This window comes from Eublepharis macularius, chromosome 17 (assembly GCF_028583425.1).
Source record: "Eublepharis macularius isolate TG4126 chromosome 17, MPM_Emac_v1.0, whole genome shotgun sequence".
Classification (NCBI taxonomy): domain Eukaryota; kingdom Metazoa; phylum Chordata; class Lepidosauria; order Squamata; family Eublepharidae; genus Eublepharis; species Eublepharis macularius.
Window position 1 is genome coordinate 39,881,494 of NC_072806.1, and position 24,039 is coordinate 39,905,532.

Consider the following 24,039-nt stretch of genomic DNA (forward strand, 5'->3'; position numbering starts at 1 on the left):
TTTTTGTAAGCTGTGCCTTGATAGCCTAACACATGTCCTTAAAGCAGATAACTTCCAACAAAATAACTTGCTGCTCAGATAATTTATTGCTCAAATCCTAATAACCAGCCAATAAGAAAAACAAGCTAGTTGTGGACAAAAATATTGTGGATCAATGAGTTCAATGGCTGCTGCATTTTTACTGATGCTTCTGTTGTAAGACTCTGTGCTCCATTGCTGCCAAATGAGATTTAAAATAGTAGAGTCCAGTAGCACCTTTAAGACTAACCAACTTGATTGTAGTATACGCTTTTGAGAACCACAGTTCTCTTCGTCAGATGCGTGCTTCATCATGCATCTGACGAAGAGAGCTGTTGCTCTCAAAAGCTTATGCTACAATAAAGTTGGATAGTCTTAAAGGTGCTACTGGACTCTTTGCTATTTTGCTACTACAGACTAACATGGCTAACTCCTCTAAATCATATTTAGTCACAGTAGGAACCAGGAAGGGTTCTACACATCCCTTGGGAACTAGCCAATAAAAAGATTCTGTGAATGGTTCTAGGATTTGACTACCTGCCCTTCTAAAAAGGAATAGTTGGGTATTGTGAACTGCAAATCAACATTCTTCATATTCTTACCCTTACAAAGGCATATGAGATAGCCACAGTATTTCTTGGTATAACAAGGCAAGCCTGGAAAAGATGGAGTAAAATTGCATTGGAATTACGTGCGAGTGGCATATGAAATAAGTCATGAGAAGTTCCTCAAGTCTGTATTATTGGAAATGAAATATTGCAAAATATGCTGCCCGTGAATGGACTTGGACGTGTAATCTTTAATCTTAATGCTGCGTTTTCCGTCTTCTAGTGACATTTAATTTTTTCCTACAGCTAACTGCATAGTACACGTGAAATTGCATCGAGCCTTATAAATGGCTTCCTCCTTTAATGAGCACCAGTCTGCCTAGGTAATAACTTGCACTGAAACTATTGAGCAGATATTAAACTCGCAGGTGATTGTTACTGTAGAAGTTGTGGTCATTCATACCTGATTGTCTCTGAACATGCATGCAATGCAGAAAGGGGGGGGGGATGGGGGTAGAGAATATTAAGCATTCAGCTGCTTGTTTTGGTTACACATGTGCAGGTGCATGCACACACACACACACATACACACCTCCTGCCGCTGGCTTTCTTGCTTTATATTCGTAGGATCAGCAGATTGGCACATGATCTGCATAAGAGATTAAGAAGTCAACACCCTGAAATAGGTTTACATATAACCTACTGAATTTTAAGTTTAATATATCATTGTATTAAAAAATGCAGATGTTAGTTTAGGAGTTGGTATCTGCCATAAAGATGGAAGTGTCCATCTTCTACTGGGGCATATGTTGATGAGGTGAAGGATTATTGTGAATTTTCATGTGTTTCCTTGTATCCATGGTCACCAAGGCTACTCGCTGTTCTTTTTCGGTAGTTTGATGGAAACATAATGACATCGAAAACATTGGAGCCAACAACTCAAGCTTGGAGAAAGATGGTAGTTGTTCTTGGGAAAATTTAGAATTGTCTATACATGTACTTTTTGCAGTGTTGGTTGCCTGATTTGGATAAGCTTTTATTTCTTAATGTCTTTAACGATTTGTGTGTTTTACCTGTTGTCTTGTTCTTTGTTTTCTGTGATTTCAGCACCATGGATTTTTGGTTCAGTATTGTCAATGAAATGGTTTCCAAACGTGAAAATTTCCTTAGAACATGATTTTTACCTCTACCGTATGCTGCTATATGTAATATATGCTTTATGTAAAATAATTTGTCTTGTAACAGACTAGGTGCCAAGGAGAATCAGGAGCCAAACTTAGAGTCAAAATACACTGTCGTAGCATGGCTGCTTGTGTTCCAGTACCTGCAGCTACAGCAGAAGCTGGTAGGAGAAGCTTTGTTGTGCTGCTGTACCTCTCCCTGACAGGGGCAACGCCATGGGGCAGGCAGCCCTTATGCCCACCTTGACAAATAACATATAATGAAATTCTGCACAATGGCATTATTGGGTTCCTAGCATACTTGATAACAGTTAATTCCCTGGTCAAATTAGGATATTTTTAACAGCTCATGTGAGCCTAACCATTTGAGATCATAACAAAGAGCGAAGAGAATGGAGAAGTGCATGTAGGGGCCTCACAGTAAATTTCCATGAAGGCTTTTACAGGGAATTCTCATTTGGTGGAGTGAAGTCCCCATAATTCTACAAAACTATTCCCCCCCCCACATTTTGTCCCCCAACTACTGGTGTCTACTCCTACTGAACATGGAAGTTTTACCTTGGCTAATAGCTGTTTGCTCAATATTTATGGTGAAAATATTAAATTTAAATTATACAAGATAGTAATGAGGTGGTTAAGTATTATTTGGGTTTCAAATAGTATATGGGTGCTGTGTTACTATGAAAAACTTTATAAAGGTGCCTAGAAAATCATTGTGTATGTAACGTCTTGCAGTAATAACTAGCAAAACTTGAACAATATTCAGATATAGTAACCCTGAACTCCTTACTTATCAAACACAGAAACTAGACGAAAGCAACCCTGGTCCATTATGTCACCTTGATAATAAATCCTTGAAAGCATCTCAATTTTTTGTCACAAATCCAAGTCTTGAAGTTCCCCAGCTTCTGATTACAAACTTCATGGTCTTCAGAAAGCTGAAAATGTTCAATTTCAAATAAGCTTCCTAGCTTTTTCAGACATTGTGTGTGTGTGTTGTAGTAGTAGTAGTAGTAGTAGTAGGTTTAATTGTATATGGCCAAAGGCCGTCACAATACAAAGTGTGTTTGTGTATGGGGGGGAGGGTTGTGTTGAAATGCTTGTGAAGCTTGCTCATGATGAAGAGTTGAAGGAATCCGAAGTGGATAAAATGAAAGAGCTGTACAAAGACCTTTGCAGTCATATTGCAAGAGCTGACAGATTCCTAGAATGGTTTTCCAGAAAAAGTTCTGCATTTTGCCGCTGAAAGAACTTTTCTAGCATAAACTTTCCTCAAAACCTACAACTTGCCTGTTATTGGCCGTCAAAGGCAGAGACTAGAAGGCTAAAACATACCAATTCGAACCAAATTGAAGATAGCTTACCAGAATTTTATTTGAAGAAGGGAAAACTTGACATTTAAAAACATTTCTTCTTTGCTTAGCATTCCTGTTACGTGTGCGTTGGGGATCCCATATCTGTTTTTAGCGGCATGTTTCTGTGTCATGCTGGTGCCATGGCTACTTTTTGCCTGCATTGCTAAAAATAGATGTAGTGTTTTGGTCTTTGCACAGGTACATGCATGGTGGAGAGTATCTTGCTGAGAGAAAATCAGCCAGACGTATGCATGTGAAGCTGCCTCTGATTGCGATCAGATAAGACCAATCATAATAGAAACTTTAGTATGAGAATAAAGACACACAGAGAAAGGAGGAAAACGCCAGATCGAACATAATTCAGAGTCTTCTGTACCAGTCAGTTTTCTTTCATGCTGGCTTAATCACAAGATATTGCCTCTGATTTAAAAAAAAATCCCAACAGATCATCACATTATAACTGGATACTCACAACTTTTTCCTTTGTGGCTGAATATTCTTAATTTGTCTAGCTAGCTTTAGAAAATTGCTAATGCCCTTGAATTTCTACTTAGCTCCTTTTTTTGTCCAGGTGTTTGGTATGTATAGAGCACATAGTTTCCTTATAAAATGCTTTCCTCTGCTTTGTTCCTAACTTTGGGAATTTTATAGATGCTTGTTAGCACTAATCTAATGGTATTTAGATTTTAGTTTTAATATTTGGAGCTAAGGAGTTTGAGAAGTAAGAAGCTAAGTAGATTGGTTTGGGAATGGGGAAGGATTTACATCATTTGTGCCTACATGAGTTCAGGGTCATACCTCTATTACAGAGCAGTAAGACAAGAAATTGATGAAATGAAACTCTTAACATAGTTGGGCTTATCCATGTGGTTTATAGCCTCCTGGGAATCTTGGCGCCAGTCATCCAGTTCCTGGTCACAAATTAGTAGGGGCCACAGTGTTACAAAGGTCTCGAATTGCACGATTTTTTCGGTCTTGTGTGGATGATGAGACACAGCAGGAAGGTTGACTGGTTCCAGTTCACTCAGTTTGTTCAGTCACAACAGTAGTAGATTTATTGAACTGCTGTGAAGTTGGTATGACCTTGAACGTCTTTATTGGTCTGTATATGGCAGTGACTGAGAGAAGGCGGATGGTGCTTGATTTTTACAAGCAGATAGCCTCCTTTAAAGAGTTTACCTTTTCATGTAGATCACATGAATCAATATTCCTGGTGTATATCCAGTGCAACTGCGAAGCCTAGCGGTAAATGATGCTCTTCAAGACTTAGCAGATTTTGGTAGTAGTCTTCTGAGAAACTGTTTAGTGGTGTCATCCTGTGCACGAGCTTGACTCCAGAGCAAATGTTTAATGTTACAGGAAATAAATAATAGAGACTGGTCCCCTTGACCCCTCCCCCGATGATGAAATAATCCTGATGACACAATGAAATTAAAAGTGGCCAGATTTTAGTGCTCTTTCACCATTGGTCTCCATTTGTTGCTTTTACTTTTAGTACTAACAGTATTAGTGTCATGTAATATATAGTGCTGCTAGTAATAAACAGGTAGCATGCCACAAATAGAGCCCAAAAGTTTTAGTTTGACTACTAAAAACCAGTACAAGATAAAACAAACAACAAAGTTAGAAGCATATTTCCAGGCAATGTGTTTGAATGCCACTGGGGGGGTCATTGAGCTTCCAGCTTTCTGATGGAAAGTTTCTCTCTTTCATGCCGGATAGTACAAGGAAAATAAAGTGTAGAAAGTGTCCATTAGATAGGCATACAAGACACTGTACAGGGGGCTAGGTAGTCTTATGCATTGAATCTGAAAATAGGTGTAGTTTGTTCTGGTATAAATGCAGTGATGTTTTGTACGTGGTATGTCCTATGTTGCTAGTCTATTGTAGAACATAAAAAGTTGCTGTCAAATACTAGATGTTTAAGGTTGTTTCAGTATGGCTGGTGTTATTTATAGCAATGGTATTCCTTGGATGCTTTGTTAGTAAATCTTTAGTATTCTGTGATAACAAACAGCTAGATGGCAATATTAATAGACATAAAATTTTATTGAAGACACTTATATGCTGCTTTTTCTCCCCATCTAAGATGGCTGACATATGAATGTTAAAATACAAGAATGAAAAAGCTTAAATGGCTAAAAAAAGGTCTACAATCATGAAAATCCAGTAAAAACCCTGGAAAGGCCCATAGAAGTCTGTGGGAATAAAATAGTGCTTGGCATCTAAAAGGTAGTTATGAATTTTTCTTCGATCCTAAAGGCTACCCTTTTCTGTGTCCCATTACGATCTCTTGAATCGGCCAGGAATGCTCACTTGATAATGCCGCGCATTGGTCAGGTTCATAGAAAAGCATGCAGAGATGACTCCTCTACCGTCGGATGTTTTCCCTTGGATAATAAAGCTTATATATTAATAAAGCCAGAAGAATTGTGGAGTGATTTTTTAATGACCAAGCTGAAGCTGGAATTGAGTAGGCTGTTTTATGGGGGTTTTGTTCTTGTGGTTCTTCTGCTTTATAGCTGAGTTTGTGTGTTGTATCTGTTCTGAGCTTTAAATGTAGTAATGAGCTAAAGCAGTGTTTCCCAGAGAGGGTGGTACTGCCCCCTGGGGAGATGGTAGGATTCCCTGGGGGGGGGCAGGTCTAAGAGGGTGGCAGGGGGGTGGTGGAGGTGGGCCTGTAAGTGTACATTATTCACTTATTTATGGTTGACCATGCTAGAGCCTAGAGTGAAACACTCTCCAAGTCTCTGCTTCTCCATGGTGCTGAAATCTGGAGGAAACTATGGGAATTTTTAGTAAGCGTACCAGCAGAGCTCTAGCTAGACCAGTATATCACGATTTGAAAAACTGTCATCACCATGTTTGGGGGTTTTTTTGCCCCTCTGTCATTTTTCAAGTTTTTTGCTGGTAAGTCTTTAACAGAATAGCATTTAATTGTTACATTCTATGTTTCAGAATAGAAGCGGCAGAAGCAGAAAAACCAAAGAAAAGTAGACAATATAGTTAGGAATTAACTTTACTAATAAGTTTTAATTGGATTTTTAACAAATACGTAGTTAATTGTTACTGCTTTGAATTGTGTTAAATTCAATTGTGTTAAATACTTGGGGCACCTGCCAGTTGAAGAACTTAGATAAAATGCTTTATTAATTTAATACATGGATTTATTTAGGCTATTTGCCACCTTTCCAGCTCAAACAGCCCAAAGTTCTTTACAATCAGCACAATATAGCATAACCATTATTAAAGTAATCAAGAAATGAACAGTTTGAAGAATTAAATCACAATTTAGTAGGAATTCAGTTTAAAAAGTCCTTCTGAGTTAAATGTGTTTAGCTGCTTTTGGAAGACTTCTAATGAGGGAGTCATCTGTATCTCATAGGAGCTGAGGAATGCTGCATATGGGTTTCCAGAAAATGCATCTCTGTCATGGGTTCCTGCCACTGGACTCACTTGGAGCTCAGGTTGCAGAGAGGAATATTTGAGAGGACTTGGTAGTCTTGGTTTTTAAAAAACCCTAAACAGTTTAGAACTAATTGTATTGGTCTTGCATTTTGTATTGAATTCAGAAATACTGCAGGAACTGATGAAGTAGATGTAAAGTTTTGGTAAAAGCTCAGTGCATTGGGCCCCTACTGATATTCTGGCCACAGCATTCTGCAGCAACTAAAGTTTCTTGATTATCTTCAAAGGCACGTCCACACAGAGCACATTAGTCTGATCTGGATAGTACATAGGAACGGGTGTATGTGTTCACGTCCCCTTTCCCTAGGAATGGCTAAAGCATGTGAAGCTGCCTAAGCTGCTAAAAAGCACTTCTAGCCATCTCTGCCACTTGAGTATCATGGCCAGAGGAATCTGAGAGCATTCCCAAATCACATGCTGGAACTTTCAGTTTCTACAGAAAAGAGAATGAATTTCCAACACAGGAAAAATGCTAATGCTTAAACTAGAACAATACGCTAAGATCAAAAATAATAATCACTTTCTTTCTGAGCATAGCACAGAAAGCCAGCACAGCACGTTGGTTATTAGGATGTGGGAGATCCAGTCTTGAATCCCCCCGGTCTGCCATGCTAGTTTGCAGTGTGACCTTAGGCCAGTTGCTCTCCCTATCAGCCTAACACACGTCACAGCATGGTTGTTGTGATGATAGAACAGACAGGAAAACGCTATGGTAAGCTGCGCTAGGTCTCCATTGTGAAGAAAAGTTGTGTATTAATATCGAAATAATTAATATGAAGATTTTAAGTTAGTTGCTCATTAGCTAGAGAGCCCTTTAGATTTTAAAGAACAGTGAGAGATCAAGTCCTTATATCAGAATCTCAAATGGTGGTAGTGTTAGGTAAAAAGTGCTCTTTCCAATGTTTATTGTGAAATCAGATTGCTAGTAGATTAAGAAAACAGATTTTTAAAACTTCATGTCTTCTCAGCATTGGCTGCAGTGGAGATTTGGTTGGGAAGGGTGAAGCGGTCACACTAATTAGGAGGGTTCACAGGGGGAAGTGCCCAAGGCCAGAAGTGTTATTATACAAGAGATAAGCTTGGGTTTATGAAGATACAGCAGCCCAGGCTCACCCAAGCTTTCCTGCTAGTGCTTTTGGTAAAGTACTATCAGCGTACCTTAGATATATGAATCTCTGTTTACGAACGTGTTTTAATAAGGAGCTGTTCTATGTATTAATGACATTTCCAAAAAAATCCTTGGAAAGAAGCAAAATGGTGAATAAAACTGATTGCTGTGAATCTTAGGGTTGCTTTTGGAAGGTTCTGATCTTGCCATCAGAGTAGCAACTCATTGGAAACTGGTATAAATTAAACCGTTTCTGTAAATCTTGCACATCTTGGCTAATGATGTGAAAATTGAGGATTTGTGCAAATTGGATTGTGCCTGTGCCCATTCTTGGAAGCCCATCCCGAAGTGTGCTATATCTGTTTATTTATTCTGGCCGATGTTGCTGAAACAAAGACACTTGAATGAAGGATGGATTTTGTTTGCTTTAAGTTAGTCTTCCCCAGTACCTTGTTAAAAGTATATGTGAGCTGCAAAACAGCTTAACCATTCTTTTAGTGTCTATGTGCATTGTAGAAATTGTCGGGCTAACATGTAGAAAATTTGTCATGAAGTTAGCCTTGGAAGAAAGTTTCTAAGAATAAGTCCACCTGCCCATTGTTAGTGGCTCATAGAGTGCCTAAAGACAGAGGATGTTCTCTTTTCTTGCGTAAGCTTCTTTGTCTGGACTTCTAGCATATGGTTATTTTGATTGCTGTGGTGGTACAGCTATGTTAAACTGCTCAACATGTGTACACAACAGAAACAGGGTGGGACCCAAAGGGTTTCCCCTTGGAACACTCATAATAGTGAATTGAGCTGGTAATAACTACCCTATTACTGTGACAAAGCACATTGCCTTCAGTTGGGAGTAAGTGCCAAATGCATTGTAGGCATGTCCAACCGAAGTATGATTATCACTGTCTGCCACTGTTTCACTCTCAGTTCTGCTAAAATTGTATTTTCTGACGAAAGGAGCAGGGTCTCACCCTTGCCTAGGAGCTGAATTGAGAGGCAGTCCTTTTCAGATGATCTGTTAATCATGTGTGGACAGCCATCAGTATGGACTAAATGTGCTTCAACCAGATCAAAAGGTCAGGGTCCTTAGTGTTGGTCACTGACTTGGAATTAGCATGTAAATACTAGATAATGCACCATGATAATTCTATTTAGGCACAACTGTGCTTTTCTGTAATTATTAGGAAGAACGCTTGCATTCAAGAAGAGCTGTTTCATGAGAAGATCTTGTTTTGTTCTATGCAGTTTAATCCCATGTTGGTAACTCATCTTCCTTAGTAAACTGTGGGAGGGGGATTAAAAATTAAGTGAAGAATACCCAATAAACAACGGGGCTTTTGAAAGCTTTATATGCAGCTGTTGCTGTTTCATCCAGGATTGGATTTTCCCTAGCTTTTTTTTTTATTTTGCTTGAGGGATGTTGTACTCTGCATAATAGTGTCAAAGTTATGCTGCTTATACAAAGAACTAGAAAAATACTTCCAATTTTAGGTATTGGTATAAAATGCTTGGTTATCATCTCTGTCTATGACTAAAATTCTTCAGATGATAATTATATCAGATTTGATCCAAAAAACTTGATAAGGGCATATCTGATTTGAAAATATTAACTTTTATTTTTGTAAGGATCCTGCCAAGGAATTGCAAAAGACTCCACTGGTTGGTTGGTTTTTTTTTAAGCTTTATTGTAAGACCCAGTGTCATGATATTACGAAGGCTGTACCAGGGTGGACGGGCTGTGAGGTGTGGGTGGGACTGCCTGCACAGCCCACCCACCCTGGTCCATTGCCATCTCCGCAGCTGCCAGGGGGGCAGGCGCCACTGGGCCCCCCTGTGCCACTGCTGCAGCCGCCCAGCAGTTGTGGAGTCTGAGATAACTAATTTCTCCCCTTTGGGGGGGTTTGGCATTCAGGCTTAGAGGACTCAAGGCCAATCGGCCAGGCTCCCAGCTGCACCGTCCCCCACTCTTGGGACAGATGGCGGATGCCAACATCCTGACACCTTAGGTGCCTCGTTCTTGGCTGATCATGGTTTTTTAGATCCACAGACTTTCTCAGCTTCTTGATTAGATAGCTGGTACAGTGTAAGTTTCAGTGAAAGTTCTGGGTTTGTGTGGTATCCCTCCCCGCAAATACTGTGGTCATCTTAAGAGTCATTTTCTTAGTTATAATAGTATATAAAATGTTCACTCAACAAACAAGCTCAAAGGCTGATAACACAATAAAAGTTTCAAGTTTAAAAGACTGGTTTACACCAAGTGTGGTTTCAGGTGTCCATGGTCTTAGAAAAGTAAAGAAGTTTAACTTCAGTTGATTATTTGGTTAGTTTTCTATGCTGACTACATTGTAGGATTTGAAAATAGATTACTGGGGACTGGAATAGCAAGCTTTTGCTGATAGGTAGGTAGCAGCCATTTTAAACCTGGCTACATATGCTTTTAGTTCTTGAGTTCAGTTCTTTTCCATGCTTTCCCCCACTGTGCAGCCACTAACACACTGTGCTTCAAATATGAAAGTAGTTGAGCCTCTTCAGGGATTATGTTTTGCAAAAAGCATAACATAACATCTTGTGAATTGTGCCCCCCTTTGATGATTGTTTGCTGGGTCTCAAGGGCATGAAAGTATGAGAGCTGATGTAGCGTAGTGATTAAGTGGTTGGGTTGCAAGTCAGAACTCTGCTGGTTTGATTCCTACTATTGCCATGAGCTCTGCAGGTGGCCTTGGGCAGGTCACTCCTCTCAGACCTAGCTTCTCAGCTGTATTGTGGGGATAATAACACTGACTTTGTTCACCACTCTGAATGAGCACTAATCTGTCCAGAGGGGCGATACATAAGCATGTTGTTGTTGTTAAGTTTGCCCATACTTTCTATCCCCAGTTCTGTCTCTGGAGAAAAAAGCTGTTTCAGCAACATTCCTTTTGCAGCCTTGATCAGTTGCTATAGTGGCATCATTTTTTTCTTTCAAAATAGCCATTCTCTTTCTCCCAAAAGTGACACTATGACATAGTCAAAAGGCTTTAGCTATACGTCAGTGTTATTGGGAGTGAGCAAAACTTTTGAACCATCAGGTAGATCCTATTGGCTGTGTGACATTTTGAATGAGGGAGTGGTGCTAGTGCAGCAACTGACAAGTAGACCATGAAGGTAAGCAGTTTGGGGAGAAAATGTACGGGGGACTTGGGCTTAAACGCTCCCTTTCCTGGAGAAAGTAACAAATGCTTGGTGTGAGCCTTAAGAACATTCTTCTGACCTCTTTAGTTCTTCTGTAGCATAGAAATGTTTTTCACCAGTTGAGTTGCATGATTCTCCCTATATATGGGTGTGAAGCTAAGAACTATGCATTCACATAGTTTAATTTTACAATTTTAAAATATTTCTCTAGAGGGGTAATTTTTCCTCAGTCTCTCAATGAGTGGTGGAGCATTTCCTTTAGATCTGTGCTGTTACCCTTTTAACATGTGAGATAGCTATACTTTGATTCTGATTGCGTAGCCCACTATACCTATATGGTGGTAATACTGGGTGGGCATCAGCATGTGGGCAACGGTGTTCTCAGCTGCCGTCTCCTGAGCAGCTCTTAAACAGAAGGAACCCAGCTTTCTTCTTCTCCTTTCTAGTCCAACTTCTAGGCACTTAGCTTCAGGGACATCCTAGCATGGCTGTCTCTAACCCTTATGTTTCCTCCTCAGCTTCCTTATCCAATGTTCCCTCTAAGCTGTGCAGTGCTGTGAGTGAAAAATCTACTTCATGAGCCAAAACAACAACTTGCATTAAAGGTTTGAGCGCACCTTTAAAAAATATATTTCAGTCTACAAACATACAAAACATACAAACAAACTACAAACTAATTTGTATTGTTTCTCACTTAGAAACTACAATGCAAGCAGTCATTCATACATGGTTTCTAAATATCAAATGAAATTACTCAGCAGGTGAAGTTATTAATACTTTTCCTTCCCAACTGATATACAAATATAAATATATCTGAGAACATATGCTATGGTCTGCATCCCATCCTGGACACGTTAAGCCTTCTCTGTGCCAACAAGATTGCGGTGGGAAGGCGGAGAGATTTACAGTATAATCCTGTACAAAGTAACTCCAGCCCATTGATTTCTAGCCTCTGTAGAATCCAAAAACAAAAACCACGGAGCACTCATTTTGATTACAATCACGACAAATTAACAAAAAAACAAGACCATCTAGTCCCATTAGGTGAAAGGGCTACAAAAATCAGAGTATACTTCTGTATAAAAACGGATATGTTCATGCTGATTGCAAAGGGATAGCTAGCTGTGTTAGTCCGTTGCTGCAAAATAAAGCAGACACCCAGCGGCACTTTAAAGACTAGCATATTTATTTCAAGATGAGCTTTTTGAGTCAGTGCTTACTACTTCAGATATGTATGGAAATCAACCTGAGAAGCGATGTATTGTCGAAGGCTGTGACACTGAGAGACCTCTGTCTTTTGGTGCTACACCTCTGAAGATGCCAGCCACAGCTGCTGGCGAAACGTCAGGAACTACAGCGCCAAGACCACGGCAATACAGCCCGGAAAACCCACAACCACCACCCTGAGAATTGTTCTTACATTTTCTTTTCCCCACATAATGAAGCTGCATTTGAAAGACTCATGAAAGAATTCATCCTTGATCTTAATCCCCGCCCCACCCAACCTACCCCATAAGAAGGATTCTGAGTTTGATTTCCGTATCTGAAGAAGTGAGCAGTGACTTACAGAAGCTCATACAGAAAGAGAAGTTAGTTTTTAAGGTTCCGCTGGACTTGCAAGTGGCAAGAAAAGTGTTGCTTTCAAACGCCCTGCAGCTTTCTTCACCTGATGGGAGGGGGAAGAGGCTCCCCCTCCCATCTGCTGAAGAGAGCCACGGGGTGTTTGAAACTTCAAGTAAATTTTTGTTGCATCTGGTGTTGTAATGGAACATTGAGGACCAGTTGCATAAATAGCTTTTATTTCCAGTGGATCTTGGTATGTCTGTTGATGGCCAAAACCACACTAATTAGAAATGCAACTGCCATGTGTAGAAATAACATTTTTCTGACTACTGGGTGCTGGGGACGATCTGTGAATTGATCTCTTATTTGGTGACAAGCTCATTACCTGCCACTGAAGACACTCCTATGGCGTTGACCTTGTTCAGTGTGATCATTCTTGATTTTTTAGTATCCAAGTAGATAGTTTCAGGTAGTTAGTATCCAAGTAGCAAAAATAGTGTGTGAATCCAAAGGAGATAGTTCGTTCCATTGACTGTAGCTCTGTAAGCTACCTTGGATGCCACTGTTAATATCACTGACTTTATTCACTGCTTTGAGTGGGGCACTAATCTGTCTGGACATGCTGTATATAAGCACAGTTGTTATATTGTTGTTGTTACTGGTAGACAAATAGGGTATACAGGCTCTTAATTGCATATTTGTGAGGGAGTATTGAAGTTTCGTTGCAGAATAGGTAGAACAATCTCCCTCTCTGGAGCACTGAGAGAATCTCATTCAACATTGCCACAGTCTTTATGGAGTGCTGGATTGGCTGGGATTTGAGCGGCTGCTTTGCTCCTGCAAAGGGGTTATGGGTTGTGCCAGTTCCTTCGCTCTACAGCTGAACCTTCTTACCTATCATACGTTTCTTTTTAACCATCAGAAGCTTCAAAAGCTGCTTGTGTTGCGACAAAGAGACAGCTGTTCAAGAAAGAATTTAGATCCCTATTACTTTGTATCCAAGCCATAATATCCTACTTAGGAATCCACTTGTTATGGTGGAATCTTATGAATTTGATCTTTCAGTTCCCTCTTCTAGTCCTCATAGTTGTCGAATACAAGGCTTGTGGTTTGTGCTAAGTAATTAGTGATCAGACTGGGTCAGACGAGAGTAGTTTGATTCAAATCCCAGTTTCTGCTCTTCAGTCACTAACAATCCCCCCACCCCCCCAAGAAAGATTCAGATGCTGCAGAATATTCAAAAGCAAGAGCTGAAATGAAATAGATGGATCATTTCAGACACAATTTTGTCTGTTTATCAAATTTTTTAGTGCAGAATCTCAGTGCTGTGTGTATGTATTATGGGAGGGATACTTCACTGCAGTTTGTTAAAACTAGCAGGTTACGATGATAACTAACAGCAGCTCAGTTTTTTGGAAGAGATGTGTATTCCAACCTCTTCACCCTGAGTCTAGTAACTGAATTTTCCACTTTGGAGAATCCAGCGACTAGTGGTGTGCATCACTCTTTGCTGGAATGCATTTGGGCAGTTGCACAGTAGTGCAGTGATGCTCTTTTGGCACTCAGTGCATGGTGATGCTACGACTGTTTTCACAGCAGCTGCACCTGCAGTAGTGCATGGGCGGCATCAAAAGGAGGCTCTTTGTTGGAGCACCACATCTGTCCCCTCTGAGAACAGCTGAATGGTGCCAGTTAGAGAGAGCACGTGTGCTGTATTTATTTGCTAGAACTAAGAGTCCTGTCTGCCTCTAAAACTATTAGATGTCTGTATTGTGCATCTGGTAAAGCTTATGCTTCATCTCATCGTCCTTTTTAGCTTTTGTTAAAAATCTTACGGAGGAAAAGTCTGAAAAAAACAGTAATAATGAAGACTAAAAAAGGCAGTATGGGTGGGTTTTTTCTTGCAGTTCTGGGGGGCTGAAATACTTCATGACGGGTCATCTCTTAGAAAAAGAACTGCAGGAACTCATTAGCATAACTTATTAGCATATGCCACACCCCCTGCCATCACCGGAAGTGTGTCAGAAGGCAACACCCACCCCTCAGGCCCCTTTCCCCAAAAATCTCCAGGTATTTCCTGAAAATAAAGCAGAATGAACTCAAAGCAGCTTACCCTCCTCTGGAGAGCCAGCCCCAGTAGCCCGGCTTGCACGCACTCACGCACTCACTCACGAGTCACAAATAAAATAAAGCAGCAGAATGAATTTAAAGCGGCTTACTCTCCTTTGGAGAGCCAGCCCCAGTAGCCCGGCTTGCACTCACCTCTCTCACTCACGAGTCATGAATGAAAATAAAACAGCAGGGAATTTAAAGCAACTTTCCCTCCTCTGGAGAGCCAGCCTCAGTAGCTCGGCTTTCTCTCTCTCTCTCTCACTCACACTCACACTCACACTCACAAGTCATGAATGACAGTAAAGCAGCAGAATGAATTTAAAGCAGCTTACTCTCCTTTGAAGAGCCAGCCCCAGTAGCCTGGCTTGCGCTCGCTCGCTCATTCACTCACGAGTCACAAATAAAAATAAAGCAGAATGAATTTAAACCAGCTTACCCTCTTTTGGAGGGGAGGCAGCGGGGAGGAAAAGGAATCACGTGGGTGGGGGCAAAACCCACGTGACATCTTTTCAGATCTACAGGAACGCCGTTCCGGCGCGTTCCCCCTCCAAATGAGCCCTGCTTCTAGGGCATACGTTTCCAAAGCAAATCCAGGAGCCCTATGCCTCCTAAATGTAGCATGGTATTAGCATATATTTGTATATGCTAACTATACACATAAAGTGGAGAATGAACGTCATCCTTTAGGCTCACGATGCCTTCAAGCATGCCTTCCGTCTTGGTAAAGTTAAAAAGCATACATTACATCAGTGATCCTCACAACAGCTGTATGAGGTGCATCAGCATTAGACAAACCTCCATTTTCTTATAAACAGTATCAGGATATTGATGTGTGTGTTATTGAGGTAATGCAGACTTTTTAACATTCAACGGCCTATTATCTCAACAAAGAAGGAAGGTAGGTTTCTGTCTGAGGCAGGATTTAAACCAGGGAACTCTAGACCCACAGCCTAGTCTTTTGCCTCTAGTGGACGACAGTAGCTCAGTACTGAAATGTCTCGGCATGGATCAGGAATTCCTCATCTATATTAACGTGCTGGATATTGGCACATCAACCAGTTGGCAGTAATTGAAGCATGCTATTTTAAACTTCATTATGAAATCTGAGTGGTTTATATCCATCATCAGACAGACAAACACTGTGCCAGTGTGCCTATGCATCACATGTCCTGGGGGTAGGGGTGTCTCCAAAAATCTTAGGGGGAAACAAAATATATCAACAACAACAACAACACTCGATTTATATACCGCCCTTCAGGACAACTTAATGCCCATTCAGAGCAGTTTACAAAGTATGTTGTTATTATCCCCACAACAAACACCCTGTGAGGTGGGTGGGGCTGAGAGAGCTCCAGAGAGCTGTGACTAGTCCAAGGACACCCGGCTGGCTACAAATGGAGGAGTGGGGAATCAAACCCGGCTCTCCAGATTAGAGGCCTGCGCTCTTAACCACTACACCAAACTGGCTCAGTATATAATCAATACTTCCTTTCCTCTAAATAGACAAACTGATTTTATTGCTTCAGAAATATGCAGTGCTTCACTTTTAACTTAGTAAATGTTAACTATGTGGCATATTTATGAAATGTAAAAGTATAAAAGCAAAACGGTGAATGTACCAAATACCAGAGATCAAGAGCTACAAACTGCTGCACACCTTATCTTACCTTAGCACATATATTTGGCATCAAAGAGGTAGGAAAAAATGAAGCTGAAAATAAAACACAGATTTTGTAATGAAACATGTTCAAACAGAAAGTTTCAGAAAGTCATAATAGGGCTAGTCCTATATCATCACACACATTATAGCATATAATAGACAAACTAAAGGCACATTCAGACAAACATATGCTTAAAAATGTTGCATAATCCACCGTGTATACAGCAATTATTATGTCATGCATGTATGGCACAGAATTGTGAAATTCTGTCTGTCCCCTCTTTATGCAGTAGTGCTATACTAGTAAATACTAAAAAAAGCAACCTCAGTGTCTGTGTATGTCTTGAATGTCAAAAGTACACAGATCATAAATGTATTTGTGACCTGAACTAGTTGAGTATTGAAACAAATTATCCAATTTAATCCATCACATAAGAGCAATTCCAGTATGTTTAGAGGGTTCAAGAAACAGGTTTTTTTTTAAAAAAATGGTCCAGGTAAATAGAGCATGTATGTGTTTAAAAACCCAAATGTGGTCTTGTTTTTGGCTGTCTGGCTGCTGAAATGTTACCCTGTACTAAACTATGACCAGCATAGGGTTTTGTGTCATTGTTTCTCAAAACAGGTAGAATTATGGTCCTCTGAGTGCTATTGAAGAACATTATAGCTATTGTATCGAGTGGGACTCTCACAAGATAATTCCTGGTGACTTGCATGCATAACAGTTTGGCAGAATATATGGTGTTACCTGATCTGAATACATAAGAGTGGCAGGGACTGATAGCAGACCACGATAAAGTAAAAGCTGCCTCCCTGAAAATGGAGGGGATGATTCCAGAGCAGTGGGTAACTCCTCTTTCATGCACAAATGGAGAAGTATTCAAACAACTGCTCATTGCCTATCTTCTTTGTTATTGGGCCTTCTTGAAGTTCAGAATCATTGGTGAATTGGCTCCTGTGGCTACAGTGATCTTTCTCTCATGCTGAACATGCTAAGACATCTTTATGCTGCTATTTGGTTCATCTCTCACAAAATTTGCCAGAGCTGTTGTGATTTTGGACTTTGCTCAGAGAGACCTTTGTCAGTTCCCTGGTCGGCTAAGAAGGTCACTGCTGTGAGTTGGTCTCTGTGTCTTTCTCTTAGCCTGAGCTGCCTACCTGATGAGGATAAAATGTGTGGGGGTGAGCTCTATGTCTACCCCCTGACCTTTTGACAAGAAGGCGGGGGGAGTAAAAATGTGAGAGGACATTTCTGGAATCCACATTATGACAAAAATCTTTTATATTTTATTACTAACCAGTAACAAAGCCTGTTGTGGGAAAAAATACAACGTGCTCTAGAAAGGGGAGGGTGGGTAGGCAGGCATTGCTACCTGCTCTGCTACTGATCCCAGCCAGGTGAAGGGGGGTGGGCATTGCCTCCTGCTCCATGCTTGATTCCAGCCAGGTGAAGGGGGTGGGTGGGCATTGCCTCCTACTCCGCACCTCATCCCAGCTGGGTGAAAAGGGGATGGACGTTGCCACCTGCTAGGTGCCTGATCCCTGCTGGGTGAAGGCGGAGGCAAGCATTGCCCCTTGCTCCCCACTTCACGTGGCCAGCATCCTACTCCTGCAATTGCCTCCTGCTCTGTACTTGACCCCAGCCAGGTGAAGATGGGGGTGAGCATTGCCTCCTGCTCTGCACCTGATTTCGTCTGGGTGAAGAGGGGGTGAGCATTAGCTCCTGCTCTGCGCCTGATTTCGTCGGGGTGAAGGGGGGCAGGCATTTATGCCTGCTCTGCATTTGAGCCCAGCTTAGTGAAAGGAGGAGCGGGCATTGCCACCTGCTCCTCTCCTCATCCCAGCTGGGAGACAGGCTTTGCCGCCTGCTTTGCACCTCATCCCAGCCTGGGCTTCCCGTCGCGGTGTGCTCTCAGAGAGATGGGCTGCCTCTTTTGGGCTTCCCTCCACGGCAGTGCCCTCTGGAGGCACACCAGGGTAGGAAGTGAGTTGTCTGGAACACAATTAGCCTTTTATATAGTAAGATGCTCTCTAGTATGATAAAAAAATGATAAAAAATGCTCTCTAGTATGATAAAAAATAGTATTGTACTTGTCGTACAACTGTCTCCCAAAGCAGCTGATATCCAATCAAAAGGCATAAGCCTCAGACTGTGAACTAAAAAAGATAATGCATAAAAGAGAAGAGAAATGGAGGTAGGAGGGAGATCATCTTGCCATGAGACCAAACCAAGACAGTATGCCGGGAATTTGGGATGAGACTTCTGAAAATTTTCATCCTCATGCCATTTTCAGTGTGCTCTGTTGGAGAAACGTGGTAGACATATAGGCACTGTTTCTTTCACAGGGCAGATAGCTGCTTCAGAGCTGTTTCAAGTGCAAGCAATGTTACAGGGAGAAGGCTGGTCCTGATCAGAATCGGGCCCTTGTGTGCCCAATAACTGCATCAAAAAATAGCTGGGAGCGCCAATTGCGTAACTGCCGCTGCCTCACCTGAGTTGTCCCTCTGTCAGCATTCATATCCATTTGAGGCCAAGTGGATGTTCCCATGGTGATGGTACTCGTCCTGGAAGGGAAAGGAAGAAACCTCTTGGTGGCCCTTGGACCTATGTTCAGATTACATATTTTATGCAGTGATTATGAGCAACTTTGGCAGTAATGACACACCTATCCCCCCTTTTTTTTATAGATGGAATGAATCTTCCTTGTTGAATGCATACGGTCTACTTGCTGGAGCTTGCTTGTGGAAACACGTTGTCCTTGAGGTTGAAGCCACTTTGTGGCAGGTTAAATTGTGAATCCCTGACTCTCAAAGCTGCTTAACGAGGGGGGAGACAGCTGAATCACATTAACCTGACATCACAGCCGCAATGGTGCTGTCACAGAGGCAACGAGATGAACTGTGAGTAATATACCACATCCAATAGTAAACGTTGACTGTGCTTATCATTGGCTATCTCACATGTGTTAGGACTTGCAGGAAGCTTTCACTTTTATCCTTTTTGCTAACCCAATTTAGCTAAATGTCTGTTTCCCTCTTAATGCATGCCCCATCATGGTATATACTTTATCCTTTGATCAGCTGGTCGACTGATCAATTAACTTACTAGTAAGCTGTCAGATATTGTCATACTACTGCAGGCCAAGTCAACTGTCAGGCCCCTGTTTCCGTATATTCTGCAGTCTGCCTGCCTCTCAGCTCTTCTGGTGCCATCTGCTAGAGTGGGAGACTTCTTTTGTCCTTGCCTCTGCAGGGGTCAACCTCCTCCTTGCATATGCCAGTTCCTACAAACATGCATGTTGCTTTTGCTTGAGCTCATGCCAGTGTGGCTGTCATCTGCCTGGATGCTGCTGCCTACCTCTCTCAACTTTGATTGTATGCAGTTGCAAGAATGAATCTTGCACATGAGCTGAAAATAGGGCTGTACATTCCAATACAAAAATAAATTTAATATGCAGCAAAAAGGTAACCTGAATTCTGCAACCAGCAAACTCAAGTGCATGTTTTGTCTTGTTTATTTTGTGAAGTGTTTGCAAACTTTGCAGCATTACATAATAATCTTCCAACCTCTCTTCTGCCAGCTCCACCTTCCTCACTGGAAATCATATTCAGAAACTTCTTCTGATACTTTACCTGGAATTTGTATTTGCATTTTCAAGACTGTCTTTGTAATCATATGGATTAGAAACTTGCATTTCAAATTAAGGATAAGATTGAGAAGTGTAAATTCTGTGACCAGTGCAACATTTTGTATACAAGATTTTCCGTGTTTCCCCAGCTCACAACAGCCATGGAGCTTTACAGCTTGTCTAGTCAAGAGAAAGCTGACTAGCAATCCACAAAGCAATTCTGACTATCCAGGGATCTTTTTACATCTTAATCAGGGTGTGGTAGAGCTTTTCTCCAGCTATTAACAAAGACAGATTTGTTTTCAGAGGTTGAGATTCTCACTTGGCTATTGCATCTCTTTGGGTTATGTATGTAGCATCCAGTTAAAGACAAATAAGAAAAAAGTTTTCCCCCTTTATTTCTGATACCTTATCCATTTTTCTAAATTTTTGAGAAACTTAACTTCACAGAAATGTTTTTTGTCTTTTTAAGATCACGTTTTACTCACTGAAAATACAGCATGAAAAATCTGAGCATTTCTTGCTTGTAGAGAACCAAGACATTTTATACTTTCAAATTCTATAAATATGCCAGTTAATACAATTTTGTATTATGTTATAAATGATGTATTTGATGTTAAAGCAATGGAATAGGTTTAGGTTTGACAGAAAATTAAAGTATTGCATATATTTCACTTTCTCCCAAATTCTCATTTATTGTGTTCCATAACTGAGAAACACTGGCTGCTTTGAAGCATGTGGCAGCTTTTTTTTTTTTGAAAATTTTTTTTATTGGGTTAGGATCAAATGTTTACACATTACAGTCAATATTCCCATTTCCCAATTTCTAACCCCCTCCCTTTCCTCCCCCTTTTTGTTGACTTCCAACAGTTTTCCAACCCTTTGTCCCTTTTCCCTTACTCCTTTTAATCTCCTCTATCTAACAAATATATATTCTCCCTTTATTCTAAGCAATACTTCTTTAACTATTTTTAATACTCTGTACCCTGACTATGAGTCCCATTTTCCATAATGGATAAACAATTTATCCCATTTTTCATTATTTCACTTTCAAATATTTCTATATATCATAAACTATGTAAACCATACATTCATATAAATCAACCAGTTTAACTTATACTCTATATGTTATTCATTCTATCTTCTTCTTTCTATTTTAGTTATATTTGTTTACATTAGTATTTCTATTCCCCTTCAGTCATAAGTCTATATATGATATCAATCAATTTGACTCATATACAACTTCAAATAAACATATTCAGTTTGGTACACTGTACGGAATCAAAAAGAAAATATTATTAGTTAATCAATCCTTATAGTTAACCCTTATGATTAATTATTTTCTATCAATATTCTATTTATTATTCTATATATATCAATCTAATATCATAACTGCTTAGAAATTCTCTTTTACCTCTTCTCCTCCCCGGTAAAGTCACCCCCCTCTACATTTTATTGTACTTCAGTAGTTCTCAAACTGCCACAGTTCTCCTCCCACCTCCCATTTCTTCTCCAAATATTGTTTCAGCTTCTCCCAGTCTGTGTTAAACTGTCCTGAGTCCAGGTTTCTCAATTTTCTTGTCATTTTGTCCATTTCTGCCATATACAGCAATTTGTGGATCCAATCTTCAATAGTTGGCACTTCTTGTATTTTCCATTTTTGCGCATACAAAAGTCTAGCTGCTGCCGTCATGTAAAATATCAACGTCCTATGATGGGCTGGAATTCCCTCCATTCCCAAGTTTAGTAGCAGGAGTTCTGGGTTCTTATTAATTTGAAATTGTAATATCTCACTCATTTCTCTTATTATTTCCCCCCAGTACTGCCTAGCTACCTCACACGTCCACCACATGTGGTAGAGGGAGCCCTCATGCTTCCTGCATTTCCAGCATTTATTAGAAGTGTTCAAATTCCCTAGCGCAATCTTCTTTGGTGTCATGTACCAACGGTAAATCATTTTGTAAATGTTCTCTTTAATACTAGTGCATGTCGTTGTCTTCATTGTAGTCTTCCACAAGTATTCCCATGCCTCCATTGTTATTTCTTTGTTGAAATTTATGGCCCATTTCACCATTTGTCCTTTAACTATTTCATCCTCAGTATACCATTTCAGCAGTGCTTGGTATACCTTAGATATTCTTTTCTTGTCCTCTTTAAGAAGGGTCTGCTCTAGTTCCGAGTTTTCTGTTCGTATACCTCCCTTTACAGAGTCCGAGTTATATAAATCTCTAATCTGTCTATACTGGAACCAATCATAATAAGGTGATAGTTCCTCCTGAGTCTTTATTCTGAGTTTAGATTCTTCAGTTCTAGTTATTTCTTTATAAGTTAGACATTGTTGCTCATTATCAACAGCTCTCGGATCTATCACCTCATATGGAACTACCCACAAAGGGGTTCCTTCTTCCAGATAGATTCTATACTTCTTCCAGATTATATATAAGCTTCTCCGTATATAGTGATGCAGGAACATCGAGTTCGCCTTTACTTTATCATGCCATAAGTATGCGTGCCATCCAAATATTTTTTTATATCCCTCTAGGGCTAGTAATTTCTTATTCTTTAGCGTCATCCACTCCTTCAACCACACCAAGCAAATTGCGTCATGGTAAAGTCTTAGATTGGGCAGTTGCATTCCGCCTCTTTCCTTTGCATCTTGTAAAACTTTCATTTTCACTCGAGGCTTCTTGCCTGCCCATACAAAGTCTGATATTTTCCTCTGCCATTTCTCAAATTGCTTAGAGTCACTGATGATTGGTATTGTCTGTAGCAAAAACATTACTCTTGGTAGCACATTCATCTTAACTGCTGCAATCCTTCCCAACCACGACAAATTTAGTCTGTTCCATTTAATCAAATCTCTCTCTATCTGAGTCCATAGTTTTTCATAGTTGTTTTTAAATAAGTCTATATTCTTAGCAGTCAGTTCGATTCCCAAATATTTCACCTTACTTGTTACTTCACAATCCGTTATTTCCGTTAACAATTGTTGTTTCTGCTTAGTCATATTTTTGCATAGTATCTTTGACTTCTTTTTATTAATATAGAAACCTGCCAAATCTCCGAACTCCTTAATCTTATCTATCACTTTTGGCATGTTCTCCAATGGGTCTTCTACAATTAACATTATGTCATCCACAAATGCTCTGACCTTATATGAATAGTCCTTTATTTTAATTCGAAGCATGTGGCAGCTTGACCTACTGAGAGTGGAAGGAGCCATGTGGTAGAGCAAAAGAAGATTCTGTTTCTTGTACTGTCATAGAAGCCCTGTTCACAAGTTAGAGTGAACACACGTACAATCTATGTACGGTATACACTTGCTTATTCTTTAAATGTGCGTTGAATAATTCTCAGGTTACACTGAGCACATGTACAGCTGAATATGTGATTTAAAACCCCAGATCTATTAAGATACTGGCCCCCAGTTTCATTTGCAAAGTGAATCTGTGTTGGCTCTTTCAACAGACAAATATGTGCATGTATATACGGTTTGTACATGCATTCTCTGTAACGCACGAACAGGGCTACAGGTTGTTCATGCATTCACTGTAATATATGGGCAGGGCTACTGAAAACAGAGACCACAGTAGTTCTCCCTGTTGAGAATTGATATCATGTGGTGTCTGCCCTGTAGTTTCTATTTAGAACTCTCCAAGTCATTGTAAGATCTATCGATAGCTTTACCACACCCTGATTAAGATGTAAAAGAATCACAGGATAGTCAGAATTGCTTTTGTGGACTGCTCGTCAGCTTTCCTTTAACTCAGTTTCTGTCTCCCACTACTGCAGCATGGGGAAGAGGGTATTAATGTCCTCTCCTATAGGGTTGTTGAAAGGATTACTTAAAAATACACAACACATGGTGCAATGGCTAGTGATGGACTAGAATCAGTAAGGCCCAGATTCAGATCCTCTCTCTGCCATGGAAGCATGCTGGGTGAGCTGGGGCCAATCATATACTCTCAGGTTAACCTACTTCATAGGGTTGTGAAGATGAAGAGGAGGAGGGGGGAATGATACAAGCTGGGGGGAAAGGCAGAATATAAATGGATACTTGAAATAAGCTATATAAATACTGGGTGTGCATAGATTATGTATTCTTCAGCCTTTCTTCTACATGGACCCATTGTTAACACCTAGACAGTTGCATGGGGTCCAGTGAGCAGTTAAGTACATGAGAGGAAGTCATGTGACATCAGTTTCATGGTAGGAAGAGGAGGGGCTAG

The 24,039-nt window shown here is 40.4% G+C and overlaps 1 protein-coding gene across 2 annotated transcripts in view; it reads left to right on the forward strand.

The window, feature by feature from the left end:
• PAFAH1B1 (platelet activating factor acetylhydrolase 1b regulatory subunit 1) overlaps nt 1-24,039 on the forward strand; it is an 88,087-nt gene that overhangs the window by 23,121 nt on the left and 40,927 nt on the right. For both annotated transcript variants that reach the window (XM_055001250.1, XM_055001251.1), the window contains exon 2: nt 18,870-19,082. In XM_055001250.1, the coding sequence (XP_054857225.1) occupies nt 19,051-19,082 (32 nt within the window). In that variant the 5' untranslated portion in view covers nt 18,870-19,050. The remainder of the gene's footprint in view (nt 1-18,869; nt 19,083-24,039) is intronic.